The following is an 18,278-nucleotide window of genomic DNA, read 5'->3' as shown; positions in this document are numbered from 1 at the left end:
TGCGTCAGTGTACTGTAATTTGTATAAATCGTAAAATATTTGTTCTTACACACGTGATTTGATGCATGTGTCACAAGCTTGAAAATCAATTATAATTGCTGATTTGATGGATCGTTAAATGTTTAGTGTTCAGCATTAACACTTTGCTATCCTTAAAACAAAAACACAGTTTATTTTTTCTCACAATTATGTTCCAATTTTACTTTTAGTGTCACGTCACGAGCTGGAAAAATTTCCGTTGGCAACTGTAACAGAAATGCAGCGCATTGTGCAGCGTTAGAGCAAGTGCCGTGCGGAAGATGACGTAAAAGAACTACAAACATGTTGGGTATTGGACCCTCTTCAAAGTGCATTTTATATATATACATCCTCAACTGTCACGCAGGGTTCATGATGAAAAGGGTGATATTTTAAATGTTATTTCTGATTGCGTACCATCGCAACTGTCCACTTAACATTTCGATTTCAATCGCAAAGCTTCAAGGGTCCTTTCAATTGCCTCGTTCACCCACCAGGTAGTGCATGGTCTCCCATGCCCCGACTGGTGAGGTGCTTGTCGAATGGCAATCAAAGCAAACGTCGTGGAGTCGTCAGAAGCTGGAATATGACAAATGAAGTGTGGAATAAAATGGAAGTTGCTTGTTCTGTGCAGTCATTGGCGAGTGACCCATGAATGTGATAGACTGGAGAAACCTGGATTTGAAGCCTTCGTGACTGCAAGGATTCATACTCTTAGGTTTTTTCGGTAAAGTCACGTAGGTAAAAATTTACTTGTATTTAAGGGCTTGTTTCTTGGAATTTTGCCTCACTTGATACAGTAAATCTAGCTGTGACGGTCCCACCTGATGACAGAGACTTGTGTTGCCTCCGAAACGTGATTTATAAATGTATTTCTATTATTTAATTTTTATTATTTATTTTTACCTACGTGACTTTACCGAAAAAAACCTAAGAGTATGGAGAAACCTGGTTTAGTGACGGTTGCCCAAATGTGAACCCACCCTCAGTATTGACAGCCGTGCTTTGACTTTGGCGTGAGTCACCTAAGCCACGTGCCCACCTCGCACTTGTTAGCCTCTTTGATGACTCCTCAATTCACCAGAAGTAAACCTAACATTCCAGAGCCATAAACAATCGGACAAATCAGCACAACATATATCAGCAATGCTGTGGTTTGTGGTCATCTGGGTTTTGTTGAATGATGAGTGTTATCTGGGTTGTTTGAATGTTTCTGAATGAATGTGCCCATATCAAGCGTCTGCCGTGTGTTTAAACGTGTTCTCTCGCATTGTGAGCTGTGGTACATCTGCTCCAATCCGGGCAACACGAGTTTGATTCTCAGCAGCCGTGAATAACATCTGTGACACATGGCATCCAAAATTGTCCTAGGTCTCCACTTCGGGTTGCCACCTATGAAGTAAAAAAAAAAAACTGGGACACATTATGGGAATATTTTCCCCAGTACTGGAAGAGGAGATGACTGCATGGTGAGTGCATCGTCTTGAGTGGTGTATTGCTATGCAACTTACGAAAACTGAAGTTTTTAATGTCCAGGGAATACTTACAGATGTTGCAGATCAGCTCCCTCAAAAACATGATCCTAGGATAGGTGGAAACCCAACCTGCACTCAATCTACTCAGCCTTAAACGAGTACTTGGTGTGGTGCGCAAACCACAGCACTTATAAACAAAAGGCGTACATGCTTACTACTGGCCAAACCAGCCCTTCGTGTGTTGTGTCAGCCTAGCCTATATACATGTGCTCCACCGAACGGCACCAGCCTCAGCAGTGTTTAACGCTACATGCGGGACCTGTACCTCCTACGGTGTGGCAGGGTGGTGGCGATGGCTGCGTTTGGAGACCCGGAGAAGCCAGGCCTCCCATCGGGCCTGGTCCTTGCCAAGGAAGGTGGAGCTGTCGAGGTTCATCAGCTGTCTTCCAAATTGTCCACCCCGGACGAGGATGAGGTATCCCGGCTGGAGACACTGCTCCATCAGCCGGCGGCATAGGTCACCTCCGGCCTCAGGGAGTGATCTTCTTGTGGCACCGGCGGTGTTACCACCCCTGGCTGTGTGTGCCACTGTTCAGGGTAACGTGCGAGACAATCGGTGCTGCAGCAGCAGCAGCACTGCCCCTTCAGAGATGCTGGGATGCAGTGAGGCTCAGAGCAAGGAGATTATAGATCAGGACTTTATACTGTACATGCAATGGTAAATCACTTTAGAAATGCCTCCTCCTCTACAAAATGTTTTTTTTTTACTAGTTATCCCTAAAACATATTCATAGGTTTCAAACGATAGTCCACAGAGTGTATTTAATGAGCATACGATACATTTGTAAGTACATTTAATTACAATTACATTTTGCGATTTGTCTCAAGTGGCGATGTAAAATAAACACATGACGCCATTACCTTGCTGTGCACATTGCCGTGCGTTCACGTGTGACGGTGTGCTGCAAGCGGCGTTGTTTTGGCACGCTGTGTGATGCTGTGTGACGCCGTGTGATGCAATGGATTATCTTAGTGCTGTCTTTTCAAGCCGCAAGATGTGGCGGTCGGTGTAATGCTATGCAGTCTGTGCATTGTGGGAGGGATCACATTAATAGGCATTGAACAATTCACTATCGCCTTCGGCCATTCAATGAATCGTCGTGATTCGGTGACACGATTCAATTGAAGAATCCATTCTTTTGTTCCGTCCCATTTGATACAGCCATCTGCGCTGTCCCATGTGTTCTGTTTGGTCTTGTTTTGACGTGTTTGCCTTGTTGCTTCGCTTAGATGGTTCTACCATCCTGCGTAGTTAATCATCCATTTATTAGAGACTTTTGTGCGAGTACCATGAGCGTACAAATCGAGTTTTAATTGATGGAACAGTTTGCACCTTTTCCCCTTCAGGCACTCTGTGGAAGCGACATGGACCGCATGTGCTCTGCCCGTTGGCTGCAGGGCAGGTGACGGGGAGACAGACAGATATCTGATTTTTCACTCTCTTCCTCTTCAGATGCTCAAGCAGCCCTGTGCCTTGAGCACAAGGTGTTACTATGTCACTGAGCAACACGTGTGTGTATGCGCGCACGTGTGTATATGCGCGCGCGCGCGTGATAATACGCGAGCGAGGCTGCGTGCGAGAGTGCGCTTGGTGCTGTTGTTGGATGATAAATATTATATGAAAACCATGAATTCATGCATTTAATTTTTAGCGAAGAAATTGACAAAAATGATGAGTAATGTCATACTACCTATAGTGTGTCTCGTCACACTCCATATTTCCACATTATGTGGGAAAGGAGGGGAGAGGGCGGGAGGGAGGGGTGGGGGATGAGGAAATGAGTGGATTGGAGGACAGAGGTGGCAGAGGAACGAGGGAAGAGAATGGAGGGGTGGAGTGGAGGTTGGGAGAGAGGAGATGGCGGATCGAGGGTGGAGAGAGAAGTGAGAGTAACGCAGGGAGGAGGGAGGGAGCTGTGTAGCGCGTGCACACGAGCGAGGCTCTGGAAGTAGCCCATGATGAATTGGGGATGCGACGCTGTTATCTACATGGGGCCAGTGGAGCGCAGTGTGCATACGGCAGCAGATGTGAATGGGGGAAATTACGACAAATTGGCCAAACATGGAGAAAATGCAGCCGCATACACCTTCCTCCATATGCACAGAGACAGAGACCCCTCTGTATTGACTGCTGGGGCTGTTAGCGAGCACCTATAGCACACGAGAGAGTGGTGTGACTAGCACCATGCCTGGCCGCATTTATCTCCCCTGAGCTGATGTTTATACACCTCAATATATAATTACCTAAGGCGGAGACAACCTAGGCAAAGCCCAGGACATATTAAGATATCACTCGCAACATTTGTCAGCCCTGGCCTGGAATCAAACCCAAATCGCCGGGTTTGTAGCGCAGTGTGTAAACCACTACGGCACCTATACACCAGCACACACATGCACACTTGTACACGATTGTGTAAGCCCAACAATAACGGTAGCAGCTGAGCACTATTGTAGATCTTGGCCAGAATCGGAGATCCCATGCTGAAGCAAGCACAGAGGGGTGGCGTGTGATGTGAAGAGAAGCGTAATGTGGTAAAACAAACCTCTCCGCTCGCTGCACCAATCCCATTTTAGCCGGCCACGTCGCTGGCGTGCAAACAGCATTCCCTTCGCCCACACGACCTCCACCCAGCCACGTAACCGGAAGCGGTTTGACCCTCCGCCCACTCAACTGCGCTCCCTCTTGCACCTCGGTTACTCAGTGCTTCACCCTGGTGCCATTCGCACAGGCTTGAGCGTGACAACGTGGTGGGCGAGGTCACGCATGTGACCGTGTGGTGAAACGGTGGTCTCCTTTTCTATGATGGGGACTTGATCAGGTTACGTTTGCATGTTCATGTGAAGGTTGGCGAGTGAGCCGGTGGACGACCTCAGGGGTCGTTTCGTGGTAAATATATGAAACGCTGCTGGTGAATGATCGAATCGGGCAGTGGTGTGTGAACGCGATCAATGGTTTGAGGGGTGGTGAGGTGTGTGGTGGTGAGCGCGTGTAAGGAGGCTTAAGGACGTGTGGTGAGGTCACGATTAGGTTTATGCTTCCGCACTGCACGCAATTTTGTGCCTGTTGCCCAAGATGTCACGGGAAATCACCGCACGATGCCGCCACCACCAGAACGGAAAGTGTCCCCTTTCGTGTGGATCGCCATTCCACCGCACATGAGCGATGACACCCAGAGCCCATAGACTACAGATGCTGGAATCAAAGATATGTCTGGAGCCAAACCAACACGACTGTGATTAATTTGAGTGCACGCGCAGGCGTGGCGTAGATGCACCGCAATCATCGTCCTGGCTGTGGGATGGGTGAATAAGACGGCGGTGATCCAGTGGGAGCACAGACTCTGGGGAGAGCAGCGATTCTTTGAGAGCGAGTATAAGAGCGCATTCGAGCATCTAACACAGTTTTACAAGCGCGCCCTGATTCCACAAAAAAATCAATCCCGGTGACAACAAAGGCTGAAGACACAGGCACTGAGGGTCATGTGGCCCGGGAATGGGGTCTCTCTTGTGAAGTAGGATGCACATGACCCAACCAATGTCCGTTTACATTGCCCAGCGCAGCACACACACACCAAGTCATAACACCCTCGAGCACATTCACCTGATTATAACGCCCAGCGCAACGTACACGCACGCACAGTTCTAATGCTCGGCACAGCACGCTCGCTCGGCTATTACCCACAGCAATTGCAGGTGCTCCTCGGTCCACCCACAAACACCAACAACGTCCACATCGCCAAGAGCCTCGTGGATTTAATCAGAGCAGCATTCACTTGCAGCACCACTCGGGCTGCTCTCATCCCATCCTTCACAGCGGTGCTCGCAGCACTCCAGCGAGGAGGGCCTGGCGTGGCGCATTCGGCGTGGCGTTCGCGTGATGCCTGGCGCTCACGGTGCAAGGGTTTGGATCTCGGAGGTGGCCCAATAAAAACAAATCGCTCCCCACGCCCCCTGTCCCCAGCCCCACTCATGGCGCTTAGCGATGTCTATCGGTGCACAGGAGCTGCTCCAACAGAACGGCCGCTCCCTCCCTCGGCTGCCACTGCGTCGCCAGTCCCCGACCACGCACCATCGTCGCTTCTCGCGACGCGTCCCTTCCGTGGATGCTTGCTTTTCCTAACGGTTAATATTAAACATCAATGTCCACTGGCTCCAAATATAAAGGCATTTTGGGAATTGGCTGTCAGAGGCACCTCTGTGCAAATGATTATTCCCTGGAGCCAGTTTTGGCCAAGAGGCAAAAAAAAACCCATCGTAGGTTGAAATGTAAAATGGTGGCAGCTGCTGTGGGTGTTGTTCAAAAGTTTAGGAGAGATTGCATACTGCATGTGTTGGGATGTCTCTCTGATGATAAAAAATAAAAACTCCATATTTGCCTCAAACTTGTATGATGTAGTGCAGTGGCGCAGCATTACCCCACCTATAGGAGGCTACCAAGCCCTTTATTCACAAATTTTCCTGCACGGTATCCTTGCCAAATCCGCCAGGCAGTGAAGTGGTTAGTGGGTTCGTGGAACCATTTGTGCTAATCTTTTAATGTTATTCCCCTTTGTGCGTGGTGATTTCTTTGTCCTTATGCTCGATATTTTCTTTCACTTGCAAAGCATTACATTTAAAGGCTACAAGGAAACGTACTGAAGCAAGACTGCCCTGATAAAGAATGCAGAAATGCAGTGAGGCTTTCCTGGATGAATACATTCATTCGTGATGATTATCATTAAGTGGGTGTATAATAAGTGGGTGTAGTGTGGTGGTAAGCCTGGTGATAATTAGCCAGACCAACATTCGCCTGGGTTGCAGTAGCAAGAAAACAGCGTGTGCAGGATGTTGCAAATGTACAACCCTCTGCCAATCCACTGCTGAATTGAGGGCCTGCCAAGGCCGAGTGGATCTTGAAGGATATTTGACCATACTTCACCACGCTGGCCAATGTGGGTTGGTGAAGATGGGGAGCATAGCCGTGCGAGCAACCTATGACAACCTGCAATGCATGGTGGTCACCAATACAAGTACATCTGAGACCTGATGAGATGGGGCGCATTTTTGGCCAATTGGTTGCAGGGGTGCAGGGTGTAACACCACTCAAAACTAACGGAGAACATTCTGCGTAAACGTTGGACGTGGGTCCAACCCAGCGTCTGGGCACATGCAGGTAACGGAGGCGAAGGGTTACGGTCAGGGCAGGGGGAGCGGGGGAGCGCGTGAGCATCGATTCACCCGTCACACCCGTGGGCCCGAGCCGCTGTCCGGCAGCACGAACGTTGCTGCCACCATGCTGGGAGTGAGTGCTATCCCCGGGGCGCCCCCTCCAATGCTCTCCTGGTCCTCGGGCGACAGAGCTCGCTGGAGCACCAGCGCTTCGCCCAGTAGCAGCATCGGTGCGCCCGCGAGCATCGTCCTGTACGCGACACGGTGGGGTCAGCTGCAGGTCACGGCGGCAACTCGTCCAGTGCAAGCGGACTTCACAGCGGACGCGAACTTCGTCTAGGAGCACGCTGTCGTGGAGGTGTTCGCGGCTGTGTTGTAAGGCTGCGCTACGAAACCGGGGTGACCCGAGTTCGATTCCCGCTCACGGTCACAGCGAGTGACAATTATCTGAACCAGTCCTGGGCCTCCGCTAGGTCGACTCAGCCTCGAATTAGTACCTGGTGCTGTGTATAAGCATCGCCACTGGGTAGACAAAGGTGGTCGGGCTAGATGCTGGCCACCCATGCTGGCCTTTATAGGTGTTCTCGCTAGCAGTACTTGTCCCAAAAGTATCTGAAGGCTATATATAAGGGGGATCTTTGTCTTTGTTGTACGGCTCTCTTGACGTTATTTTGGGTCGTACCGCGTTTTGTCCGGCACCATGTCTGATGTTACGTTCCACGCGCTCATAGGCTTTTTCAGGAGCACGTGGAACGAAACGTCGGACATCAAGCCAAACAGCATGCGGTACGACCCACAGATACATTGACTAGCGATGGGTATGCTTCAATTTGGCCGGGCAAGTCAGGGGTCGGAGGAATGAGATGGTGCCACTGAGATCCTGGGTTTGAATTTGGGGGCAGCCACTTGTGATGAGTGTAGCGAGAAGTTCTCAGTTCTCACTACATGTGTAGTGATGTTGTGTGTCTCTCTCTGTCTCTGTGTTGTCTCTCTCTGCTCGTGTGTCTGTCTGTGTGTCTCCGTGTCTGTGTTTTGTCTCTCTCTCATATTTAGTTCTACTTGATGACGGTTGCTTGTGTTGCAATCGAAACGTCGTATTCTATTATTTAATTTATTTTCTTTCTACATGACTTTACCGAAAGAACCAAAGAGTAATTCCTGCAGTCATGAAAGCTTCAAATCAAGTTTGTCGTCATGATCTCAACCCAGTCACCAATGACTGCTAAAAAAAAAAGTGTTTTGCTTGCTTTGGTAAAAAATCCCACCTGAGAATAAAACCCCCATCTATTTCACTGCCACGTGAGTAACATCTCTGCAATAAAGTGCACGGAATAATCTGGTGACTTCTACTGGATAAGAGGTCACCAGAAGATGTATCAGAAGTAGTTCTGGGATATCACCCTCTGCGGGCCATTCTCTAACGCGGACAAGGCATTTCATTGCATGGCACGCCGCCAAACGAAATAAAATTGGGCAAAGCACAAACAGACCGTGCTTCATTTAGCATCCCCCGTGTAAACACGGGAACGAGGAGCGCGTAGCGGTGGTGGGCGCACAGGTGCGATGATCCAGCACTTCGTGGGTACGGGGTTTGGTGGATGCTGCTCGTTGGTGAAACCCTGAGAGCCGCTGGGCTTCGAGGTGGCGTGGAGGCGGCAGGTGGCTGTGTGACGGCGCTTGTGCGGCTCTTGGGGTGTTAATCCGCCCGTCCGTGTGCCAGAGGTGTGTGGGAGGTGTTCCCCGGGTGCTCTGGTTTCCTCCCACACGTGAAACTTTGCTTTAAAAAAAAAAAGGACAAATATTCCTTTTCCAATGCAGGACCCTCCTGAAGACGGTTCTCGAAACTGAGTGAGGAGTTTTTAAGTAAATGAATAACTAAATCTTGACTTAAAGCTTTCGTGACTGCAGGGATTCATATTATTTTTCTGTAAAGTATCGTAGATATGTTCAAAGAAAATAACAAAAACTGCGACGTTTCGATCGCAACACAAGCGGTCATCATCTTTCCCACCTGATGACGACTGCTTGTGTTGCGATCAAAACGTCGTGGTTTTTTGTTGTTTTCTTTGAACCTATCTATGTGACTTTACCGAAAAAGAACATGGAAATGAATAACTAATTATTATTGTTATTATACAACTCGTGTGAACACCTCGAGGCGTCAGGGCGGTGCTGTGGTGACACTTGTGTATCGCAGCAAGGAGGGATTGGGTTTGATTCTCAACTCGGGTGCCTTCTTGCGTGGAGTCTGTATGATCTTCACCTGTTCTACATGGGATTCCTCTGGGTTCCCTATCTTTCCTCCCATAGCTAAAACACAAACACACACAATGTAACTGGTATTGGCCAAACATCCCAAAGCAACAAAAAAATACCTGCAAATTCCTCAATTGGGATCACACACAGCAGCAACATAGGCCCCCTACAGCTAAAACTTTACAGGAGCCTCCAAAAAAAGAAATCTTGACACCGAGTGAGGCTTTCCTTGGTAAACAAGCATCATAAAAGGGAAGATTATTAAATCCAAAATAATAACAAATAATAACAGAGACCCGTATAGGCATACCCAGTGTGAACACGTCCACTAGAATAGCAGCTTGTGTGATGCAAGCCAGCATGCAGCGTGAACATCGTCTCATGAAAAACACCACCGTGGCCAGTGCAGGCAAACTGCATCTGCATAGTCAACACTCAATCAAGCCTTTTTGGACACATAAGCGACAGTCCTATTACATATAAGTAGCGTGAACACCTACACCCATAGAGACATACCCAGTGTAAAAAGACTACACTTGCATAATCAGCAGGGGGTGGGGGGAGTGGGGTTTAAAGGCCTCTGCACAGCACACATCTGCATACAGAACACCACGGAGCTTAACGTCAGTGCACTTACCCGGCGCACCGTGCCATGAGGTGTAACTGCCTGCAGCTAGATCGCGACCACTCACCGGTGCGAAATCCACGCGGGGCTTCTAACAAGCGCAACAAATCTCACGAGGAGCCTTTCACAGCAGCGTGTGTGCATGTGCCGGTGGTGAGGGCGTTGTGTGAAGGTGAGCGGTACCAGCTGGGCGTGGTGGAGTTGGCCTGTGAAGAAGAGGTGAAGAAGAGGAGGCCCGGCGGCAAGAACCTCTGCCACTCCATCGCACCCCTCCCTGCGTCCTGAACCCACGCGGCGGCACACGTGATCACTCCGCCAACTCAACGTGCACAACCCACTCGAATAAAGACCACACACCAAAACAAAGATCCCCCGTGTAGCCTTTAGCAGACGGTTAGGGAAAGGGCTTGAAGCGATCAAGGCCAGCACGGCGCACGAGAGGGCAGCTATGGCTTGCGCCCCCGATGCGAGGAATGGAACGGGGCCCCCAGCGTTCGATCGCTGTCCCCTCTCACCGGAGCGCGTCTCACAAACGCGCGTCTCCAAGGATATAGGCCGAGGCCTCTTTCGTGCCACGTCTGCAGATCACGTGACACAACACCCACCGATCACAGCCACACTACTGCAGAATTTGACACTGCCGCCCTGGACGGACGCCTACGTTGCCTAAAGCCGGCAGTGCCAGGGTCCCCAGCCCTGACAATGCCGTCTCCTCCTGCCTGCGCTGCCCTGGTGCAGCGGCACTACCAGCACGCTCGCTGGCTATGCCAGTGCCGCCGACGGTTCGTAGCAGAGACTGAGCGTGGTGGTCAGGTCGCATCGCTGGTGGCCTTACCCTGCTTGTGAAGGCCCTGCGTTGGGTCCGGGGCCTCCTCGCAACAGCCCCTGGGCCCCATGTCACCCCGCCACTGGGAAGCGCGGAGTCAAGATGGACGTCCACGTGAGGCAGCATTGAGACACGGGCCTGAAGGCTGGGCACTGCGCTCTGCACCATTGACAACACGGGAGCGTGCAGCTCATACAGCGGCGCTACGCAACATCAGTACAAACTCAACATAGCTCTACTCAACATGGCAAACCAAGAGTAGGCCAAATGCCCATTAGGGTCAGCTCCTCCAGAGCTCCCTCTTGCGTAAGCGCTGCACCTTTACCTTTTGGAGCAAAGGGCAGTTTCATAATAACCTCACTCGACACACCAAACCACACTTGTCACGGCACATCATCACCAAAGCCAAAGGCCTCCACATAGCCTTAACAGACTGTTGGGGCAAGTGCTATTCACGAGCACCTATAAAGGCTGGCACGGCATACAAGGGGGTTGGTGGTCAACACCACGCCCAGCCGCCTTTGTCTCCCCAGTGGCGATGTTCACTAACCGCACCAGGTACTCATTTGAGGTTGAGTCGACCTACGGGAGGCCCAAGACCGATTCAAATATCTGTCACTGATATTCATTATTCGTGAGCAAAAAAATCAAACTCGGATCGCCGGGTTCGTAGCGCAGAGCGCTGACCACTGCCACCGCTGCCCACATCATCACCACACACACACGCACACTGTCGTGTGGCAGCGACCCTTACGAAGAGAAGCGGCGAGGGGTGTGGGGGGGTGAGGAGCAGTGCGGCGGGTGGTGACATCAGCTTGGGACCGCCATCAGGGTCTTGGGTCGTCTCACGTCCTCGCTCTGTCTGCTCCGACTTCCCCAGACCACCGACAGCCGGGTACCCACTCAGCTGTTGCTGCTGCTGCTGCTCCTCCTGTAGACAAGACGAAGCCAACAAGCCAAATCGTGCTTTGTTAAGCTTTCATAACCTTGGAGGGCAAAGTGCTGTTAGCGAGCACATCTCAAAGCTGCAATGGGGCAAGGCGTTGCCAGCGCCACGCCTCGACGAATCTGTCGCCCCCAAAGTTGGTGTTTACACACCACATTAGGTCCTGGTTGGTTCATTTAAGGCTGAGTCAACCTAGGGGAGGGTCCTTTTGTCAATTCACTGCTATATTAGGGCGTCCCAATGCCATGCGGGTCGTGGGAGTTATTTTGATCATACACCACTGCCCCTGTACATTGGCTGGGATCGAACCCAGGTGACCTGGTTCGTAGCACAATGTGTGAACCACTGCGCCATGCTGCTCCCCGCACAGAATGGCTGTGTTGCCATTGCAAGTGACAATCCGAAAAACAACAATTTGATTAAACAAAGAAAGTGTGACACGCGCAATGGAAATGGAAATAATTTGCATACATTTTGCTGTTGTTAGGATCTCCCAAATGCATTAAATCCAAATAAATCTCAGACCCCCGGGCTGCGACCCATAAAGCCCCTGCGTTAATATACATAAGACCCACACCACACACGTACACCAACGCAAGGCAAACTCCACCAAAACACTACAAATAGACCAATTACACAACAGCAGACCATACATGTCCAACGCACCACAAAATCCTCATAAACCAAAGCAGCACGTACGCAAAATACAACGGTAATGGTAATAAAAAAGCAATGATGTCAAGTCATTGTATCTGTTTATGCGTTTCCATTTTAGAAAACGGGGAGGCACTCAATCGACACGACAAAAAATAGCAACGTCTTTATTTTGAGGGAAAAAAAACACTCAACACGCTCAGCAACAACACCGTGTGGCCTTTAAAAAAAATGTATATTCAAGCGACGTTTTGGGCCAATGGCCCTTCTTAATGGCTCTTCTTCATAACGTAAAGAAGGGCCATTTGCCTAAAACGTCGCAGGTGAAATTTTTTATTTTAAGGCCAGTGTTGTTGACGTGTATGTTGTTCATTTAACACACAGGCTTTCGCAACCAATATCCAAAATAGAGGTTTTTTGTGTTAGATCGCGTAAATATAAATGTGTCCTTAAACCCACCACCACCCAACAGCCAATTAATCAGGTCAGTTTTAATCTGGATGTCACCTGATGATGCTAGTTGTAATTCGTGGCGAAACGTCGTACTCAAATTGTAAATGTTGTGGATTTGCTTTCCAACACACCGGTGTGCTGTACTAGTAACGAATTGGCATGCTCTATTTACGTGACAAACCTTACCAATTGGATGCGTCGGGTGGTGGCGGGTTTAACGACACATTTATATTTATGCGATCTAGCTAAAAAAAAAACCTCTATTATGAGTGTGGTGTTGTTGTTAACTGTGCTTGTGCACCACTGCCAACGCAGCCGCAGCCGCATCACCGAATAATTTGTTTACTCGATGGCAATCAAGAATATCGATGTGTTTCGTGAATTCATAGTGCAGTCAACTATGGCACAGCGACTACCTTAAATGTCGGGAAAATAATGAATGACTTAACCTTGTGGATGGCTTGGTAGTTTGGGTGACTGCTGTTATTTCAAAGCACTGACCCTGTATGCGTCGCTGAAGGTGTATTGTTATCGTTGTGCTTGCTGAACTTTGTTCATTTTTGGGAACTGTTTTAATGTGTTGTCGTTTATCTGCACTAACATATTGTGCACGACACTGCAGGTCCCACACACTCAGCCACCCACTCACTCACCCACACACTCAGCCACCCACACACTCACCCACCCACTCACTCACACACCCACTCACCCACCCACTCACTCACCCACACACTCACCCACCCACTCACTTACCCACCCACTCACCCACCCACTCACTCACCCACACACTCACCCACCCACTCACCACACTTCATGTGACAATACTTCTTCTCTCGCACTGCTCCACTCTGGAATTCCCTCCTCCCATCATCGTCTCTGCTCCCCAAGCTCTTACAATAATAATAATAACTTTGCTCAATTCATGAAATGTGTTGTAGTTTGCTTTCTCTTCTACAACATTGATGGTGTTGTTGCTTGCTGACCTGTTTGACGTTGTGGATCTTCGGGCCTGTGTTCAACGACTGTGTCGAAAATAAAATCATGACTCACGCCCCCCAGGTCTTCTTTGCAAAAGTGGCGTTTGTCTCAATGGGATCTTAACTTGTTATAAACGCTTTACGTATTCGGTTTGTGAGCATATATATATACATACGTAGGTACGACCATGGATGTGCCATGAAATGTAAGGATTTATATTCGCCGATTTATTCCAATTGCACGGTTTTAAAGTTTTATTGTAGAATAATATATTTACGTACGGGGAACTTGACTGAAGAAAGGGGAACTTGACTGAAGAAAGGTGCCTTTAATTTAATACATATTTGATTGATCGATCGGTTGATGAATGTGGGGCATGAGTGAGTGCAGACGGAGCCGAGTCACCTGGGGCCTGGGTGGCAGGCTGCGGGGCCCGATCGGGAGGGCCGAGCGGCTGTAGGTGAGGAATGCATCGTGCACCGACACGGGGCGGTACCTGCCCAGCTGCTGCGAGTCCAGGTTCACCTGCTCCGAGCACAAGCACACGTAGACAGAGAGATCTCCCGACTCGCCGCGTAGGCTGTTGGGGCGATAGGGGGCGCCAATGGGCACCTCCCAGTCGACGCTCGGGTATCTGTGGCTATACAGATGAATGCGAATCGTACGAATACTCTGGACTAAGGGCGAGGAGATCGCGCGGAGCACAGTTTAACCTCGCCCGTGTCATCGGTCTATGGTTTAACCTTGCCCGTGTCATCGGTCTATGGTTAAATGTGCAACTGTGTAGAACTGATGAGGTGGTGGTGACAGGAAGATTCCATCTCTAGCCCCGCCTACTCCCAGCATATGTAACCATCTTTGGTTGCAGTGGCTCTGCATTTGGCTCAAGCAGCTCTCTCGCTATATTTCTCTCAATGGTCCGCCAGCTGTGTTTGTTCACCTGAGGACGATCGCTTGTGTTGCGATCGAAACGTCGTGTTTTTTTTACCTTTTAATTATTTTCTATCTACGTGACTTTACCGAAAGAACCAAAGAATATGAATTCCTGCAGTCACGAAAGCTTAAAGTCAAGATGTAGGAAAACAATCCTGCAACTTTTTCGAAATGGCTGATTAAGAACCACTTCAACTCGTAATGCGCCGCATGGTATTTCGCTTTCTCTCGAACGGCTCGAGAGGCGCGACGAGGAACTACATACAAGCAGGAAGGTAGCCACGTGGTGAGCGGGTGTCAACAATTGCCCAAGCTCTGCGGTTCTCTATATATGAAGGTATTGTCAGCCATATTCTTGGGTCTTTCGGTAAAGTCACATAGAAGGGAAAAATAATAAAAATATAACATGATAAAATGCTCACGACGTTTTGGCCACAACGCAAGCAGCCGACCTCAGGTGTCTTTCCGACAGCTCTGTTCTTCACCTGAGGACGGCTGCTTGCGTTGTGGCCGAAACGTCGTGAGAATTTTATAATGTTTTATTTGTATTATTTTATTATTTCCCTTCTACGTGACTTTACCGAAAGAACCAAGAATATGAATCCCTGCAGTCACGAAAGCTTTAAATCGAAAAATATTGTCAGCCAAGTAATGAGCATTTACACGTGGGAGGAAAACTCATCACCCGGAGAAAACCCACATGTGCGAGGAGGAGACACTATCCCATCCAGACGGGAGGGGTGGAGTCTACATTGCTGTACCGCCTTCTCCTGGCAAACCAGGCCACGGCACCTCCCTGATGGCCACAGAAAGGGAGTTTCACGACATTCGTGCGTTCCACCAACCCTCGCCTTCAGTGACGGATTTCAGGCATGCACCACCACCACCAACAACCAGCTAATTATCCCTCCTGTAAGAAAAATGTTGCTGTGATGCCTTTGATTATTGCTATTTTCCTAAGCACATACTGTTGGCATGTTAATTGATTCTTTTGATTTCTGGATATTGTTGGGGCTGGGCGGGGGGGGGGGATAATTAAATTCTTCTCAAAATCTTAACACCTGCAGAAGGTGCGAGATTGCTGTGGACCCACCCACAGTTATATCAAACACCCACTTTTAATTCAAACATTAATTCCAATTGCGACAGGTACATTAAGCTTGGCAACATATTTATTGCTTAGCTGCATAGGAGTGGGGCTCAAGAAGTGTGATGTCTGATCGTATTGTTTCATTAAGTAACCTGTGTGCTTGCCGACAAGTTTGTGCAAGGGTACTGCATCACTGACCCTCTACGAGCGAGGAGCGTTTAATAGTTAAACCAACGTGGATGTGAAGATTGTCGTTTTCAACAAGGAGGGTTAATCCGCAACTCACATAAGCTGCCCCACCCCCTCTCCGTGCAACTGAGCAGTAAGGCTGCAACGGCACCCACGGGTGCACCAGGAGCCAGCATCGTGCTCCGTTGTCCTGGCTGATGTTCCCACGTTGCAGCAGCCACTTATTTAAGGCTGAGATGGCAGAGAGGGCCCAGATTCAAATATTCTTTGCCACCGATGTTAACTGTGGCAGGGAACTGAACTCATTTTAGCGCGGTTGGTAAGCATGGTCGGCTATGTACTGTGAAAAAGAAGTTAAACATATATACGTACGGGTTATAGCATAGCGCTATAACCACTGCACCACTACTCTCTACAAACGCACACAAAGACAAAGATTCCCTGAATAGCATTAACAGACTGTTGGGGCAAGTGCTGCGAGTGAGCACTTATGAAGGCCGGCACGGCACACGAGGGGGTTGGTGGCCAACACCGCACCCCCAGTGCTGATGTTTACACACTGCACCAGCTACTTATTTAAAGCTGAGTCGACCTAGGAGAGGCCCAGTACCAGTTCAGATAATCGCCACTGTTATTGGCCATGAGCAGGTATCAAATTCAGGTCGCCGAGTTTTTAGCGCAGCACACCAACCACTGCGCCACCGCTCCCCATACAAGCGCACACACACGTACATACACACGATCTAGGTGAGGACTGAGGATCAATTCGGATAATCGACACCGATGTTAGCCGTGGCCGGGGAATCGAACTCCGGTTGCCTAGTTCGTGGTCTAGTGCGCTGGCCACTACGCTGACCACTCCACCCCCTTGTGCACACACGAGTACAAGCAAGCGGGCACGCACGCACGCACGCACCCACAAGCGAACAAGGGCCTCTCCTTGTGTCTCCTTAGACCGTGGGGGCAAGTGTTGTTCGTAATGGCGAGCTTTTCTGGGGGAGGCCACGGTCAGGTTTAGAAGAGACGAATGGGCCACCAATCAAACGCGCTGGCTCGGGGTTGTACACGTTGAAGCTGTGCCGCTGAAATAATAGTGCACGGAGCTTATCGCCATGGCAACACTTCCAAGAAAACAAGACCATTTGAATCTGTGCGGCGTCTCTCAATGCGGCCGCGTCTTGAGAGGCTGAGACACACGCACGTACCGACAACACGGGCAGAATAAAATGGGGGAGCAGAGTTGCGCGCCGTACCTTCAGGGGTAGGTACGGCACCTCGATGGGAATCCGCACCTCCGTTGGCTCGAGGAGTTGTGGCTGTGAGGGTCGAGAAGCCTGCGGGGTGGGCGGTGGGAGGACAAGCGAGGGCAAATGGAGAGGCGATGGGAGAGATATACAGATCGGAGGAGTGAAAAGAGATGGGAGTGGATCACGGGAGGAAATGAGAAAGGAGAGTTGATCGGAGAGATTCGGAGAACGTGAGAGAATGCAGAGGGGATGAGATTGGAGGGGATGTGAGACAGAAGAATGAATGGTGATGGGAGATGAGAAAGGAAATGAAGATGAGAGTAGATGGGAAAACAAAGATGAGATGAGAGGGAGTGTAAATGGGAGAATTTATGAAGGTGAAAGGAGATGGGAGAGGAATATGAGAGATGAGAGGGAGAAGACAGGAAGGGAGAGATGGGAGAGGAGAATGAGAAGAGACATGAGAGAAGCAATGATGGGAGAGGATTAGATGTGATGAGTAAAGGAGGGAGAAGGAAGGGATGAATGAGAAGAGAGGAGAAAAGATAGCAGTTGGGAGAAGAGATGAACGATGAGCTGGGAGAATGGGGAGAGAATGATGAGAGAGAGGAAGAGACAAAAAGGTTGGGAGATCCGGAAGGAAAAAAAATCCATCAAGGAAAAGAATTAGGAATTGAGGAAAGAGATGAGAAAAATAACATTAGGGCTATCATTCGCATGTTTAATCCACTACATTCTATTATTTAGAATTCATCCTCGCCACGGTCTCAGGTCAAACGATGTACCATGCGTACCGTAAGCAGGCACGTGTTCACGCATGCTGGTAACGTTGACCTTTATTTAACGGGTAAGTCACGCGGAGATTACCATCTCAAGCGCAGCAGAACTGGCCAAGAATGCATCGCAATATCAAGAAAAGCACGGCCCAGAACATTGCCAAACAAAGAGCGCGCGCCATCCGATTGCCCCCTCGCAGACTGCCCCATTGCATGTTCTCCCACCGACGTTCAAAACACGCCACGCGTGCTGCAAGACTGCGACGCATTTGTACACAACTAACTGGGCTGCCCAATACAATCTGAATGAAACCAGTTGCAAGGTTGCCAGGTTTTAGAGTAACTGCTGCTGCGGAAGAGGGGTCCTGCAAATGAAGAATGCGTTCCTGTTATCACTTTCACGGCTCTTCCGACGAATTCAATTTATAATTATAATAAATAATAGGGTATATGAGTGGTGGCGCAGTGGTGAGTGCACTGCGTTACAAACCTGGTGACCGGAGTTCGATTCCCGGTCAACTGTGATTGATATCTGAACCGGTGCCATGTGAACCCTTTAACCAAAACCAAGACTCACCAGCATGGTGAAGTATGGTCAAACAAG

General features: G+C 49.5%; 2 protein-coding genes across 5 annotated transcripts in view; one reads left to right on the top strand and one right to left on the bottom strand.

Moving 5' to 3' along the window:
• Positions 1 to 3,090, top strand: part of DYNC2I1 (dynein 2 intermediate chain 1) — a 40,420-nt gene extending 37,330 nt beyond the window's left edge. For all 4 annotated transcript variants that reach the window (XM_078871021.1, XM_078871022.1, XM_078871023.1 and 1 more), the window contains exon 20: positions 1,836 to 3,090. In XM_078871021.1, coding sequence (XP_078727147.1) covers positions 1,836 to 2,010 — 175 coding nt within the window. In that variant the 3' untranslated portion in view covers positions 2,011 to 3,090. The remainder of the gene's footprint in view (positions 1 to 1,835) is intronic.
• Positions 3,091 to 4,468: 1,378 nt separating this feature from the next.
• CFAP221 (cilia and flagella associated protein 221) overlaps positions 4,469 to 18,278 on the bottom strand; it is a 54,965-nt gene continuing 41,155 nt past the window's right edge. Inside the window, exons 16-21 of the mRNA XM_078871024.1 lie at positions 16,905 to 16,985; positions 13,845 to 13,964; positions 11,163 to 11,339; positions 10,418 to 10,567; positions 9,766 to 9,863; positions 4,469 to 6,951 (exon numbers count right to left, since the gene is read on the bottom strand). Of these exons, the coding sequence (XP_078727150.1) occupies positions 6,774 to 6,951; positions 9,766 to 9,863; positions 10,418 to 10,567; positions 11,163 to 11,339; positions 13,845 to 13,964; positions 16,905 to 16,985 (804 nt within the window). The 3' untranslated portion in view covers positions 4,469 to 6,773. The remainder of the gene's footprint in view (positions 6,952 to 9,765; positions 9,864 to 10,417; positions 10,568 to 11,162; positions 11,340 to 13,844; positions 13,965 to 16,904; positions 16,986 to 18,278) is intronic.

Source organism: Lampetra fluviatilis, chromosome 31, assembly GCF_964198595.1.
Source record: "Lampetra fluviatilis chromosome 31, kcLamFluv1.1, whole genome shotgun sequence".
Classification (NCBI taxonomy): domain Eukaryota; kingdom Metazoa; phylum Chordata; class Hyperoartia; order Petromyzontiformes; family Petromyzontidae; genus Lampetra; species Lampetra fluviatilis.
This window is presented reverse-complemented; position numbering and strand designations above follow the sequence as displayed.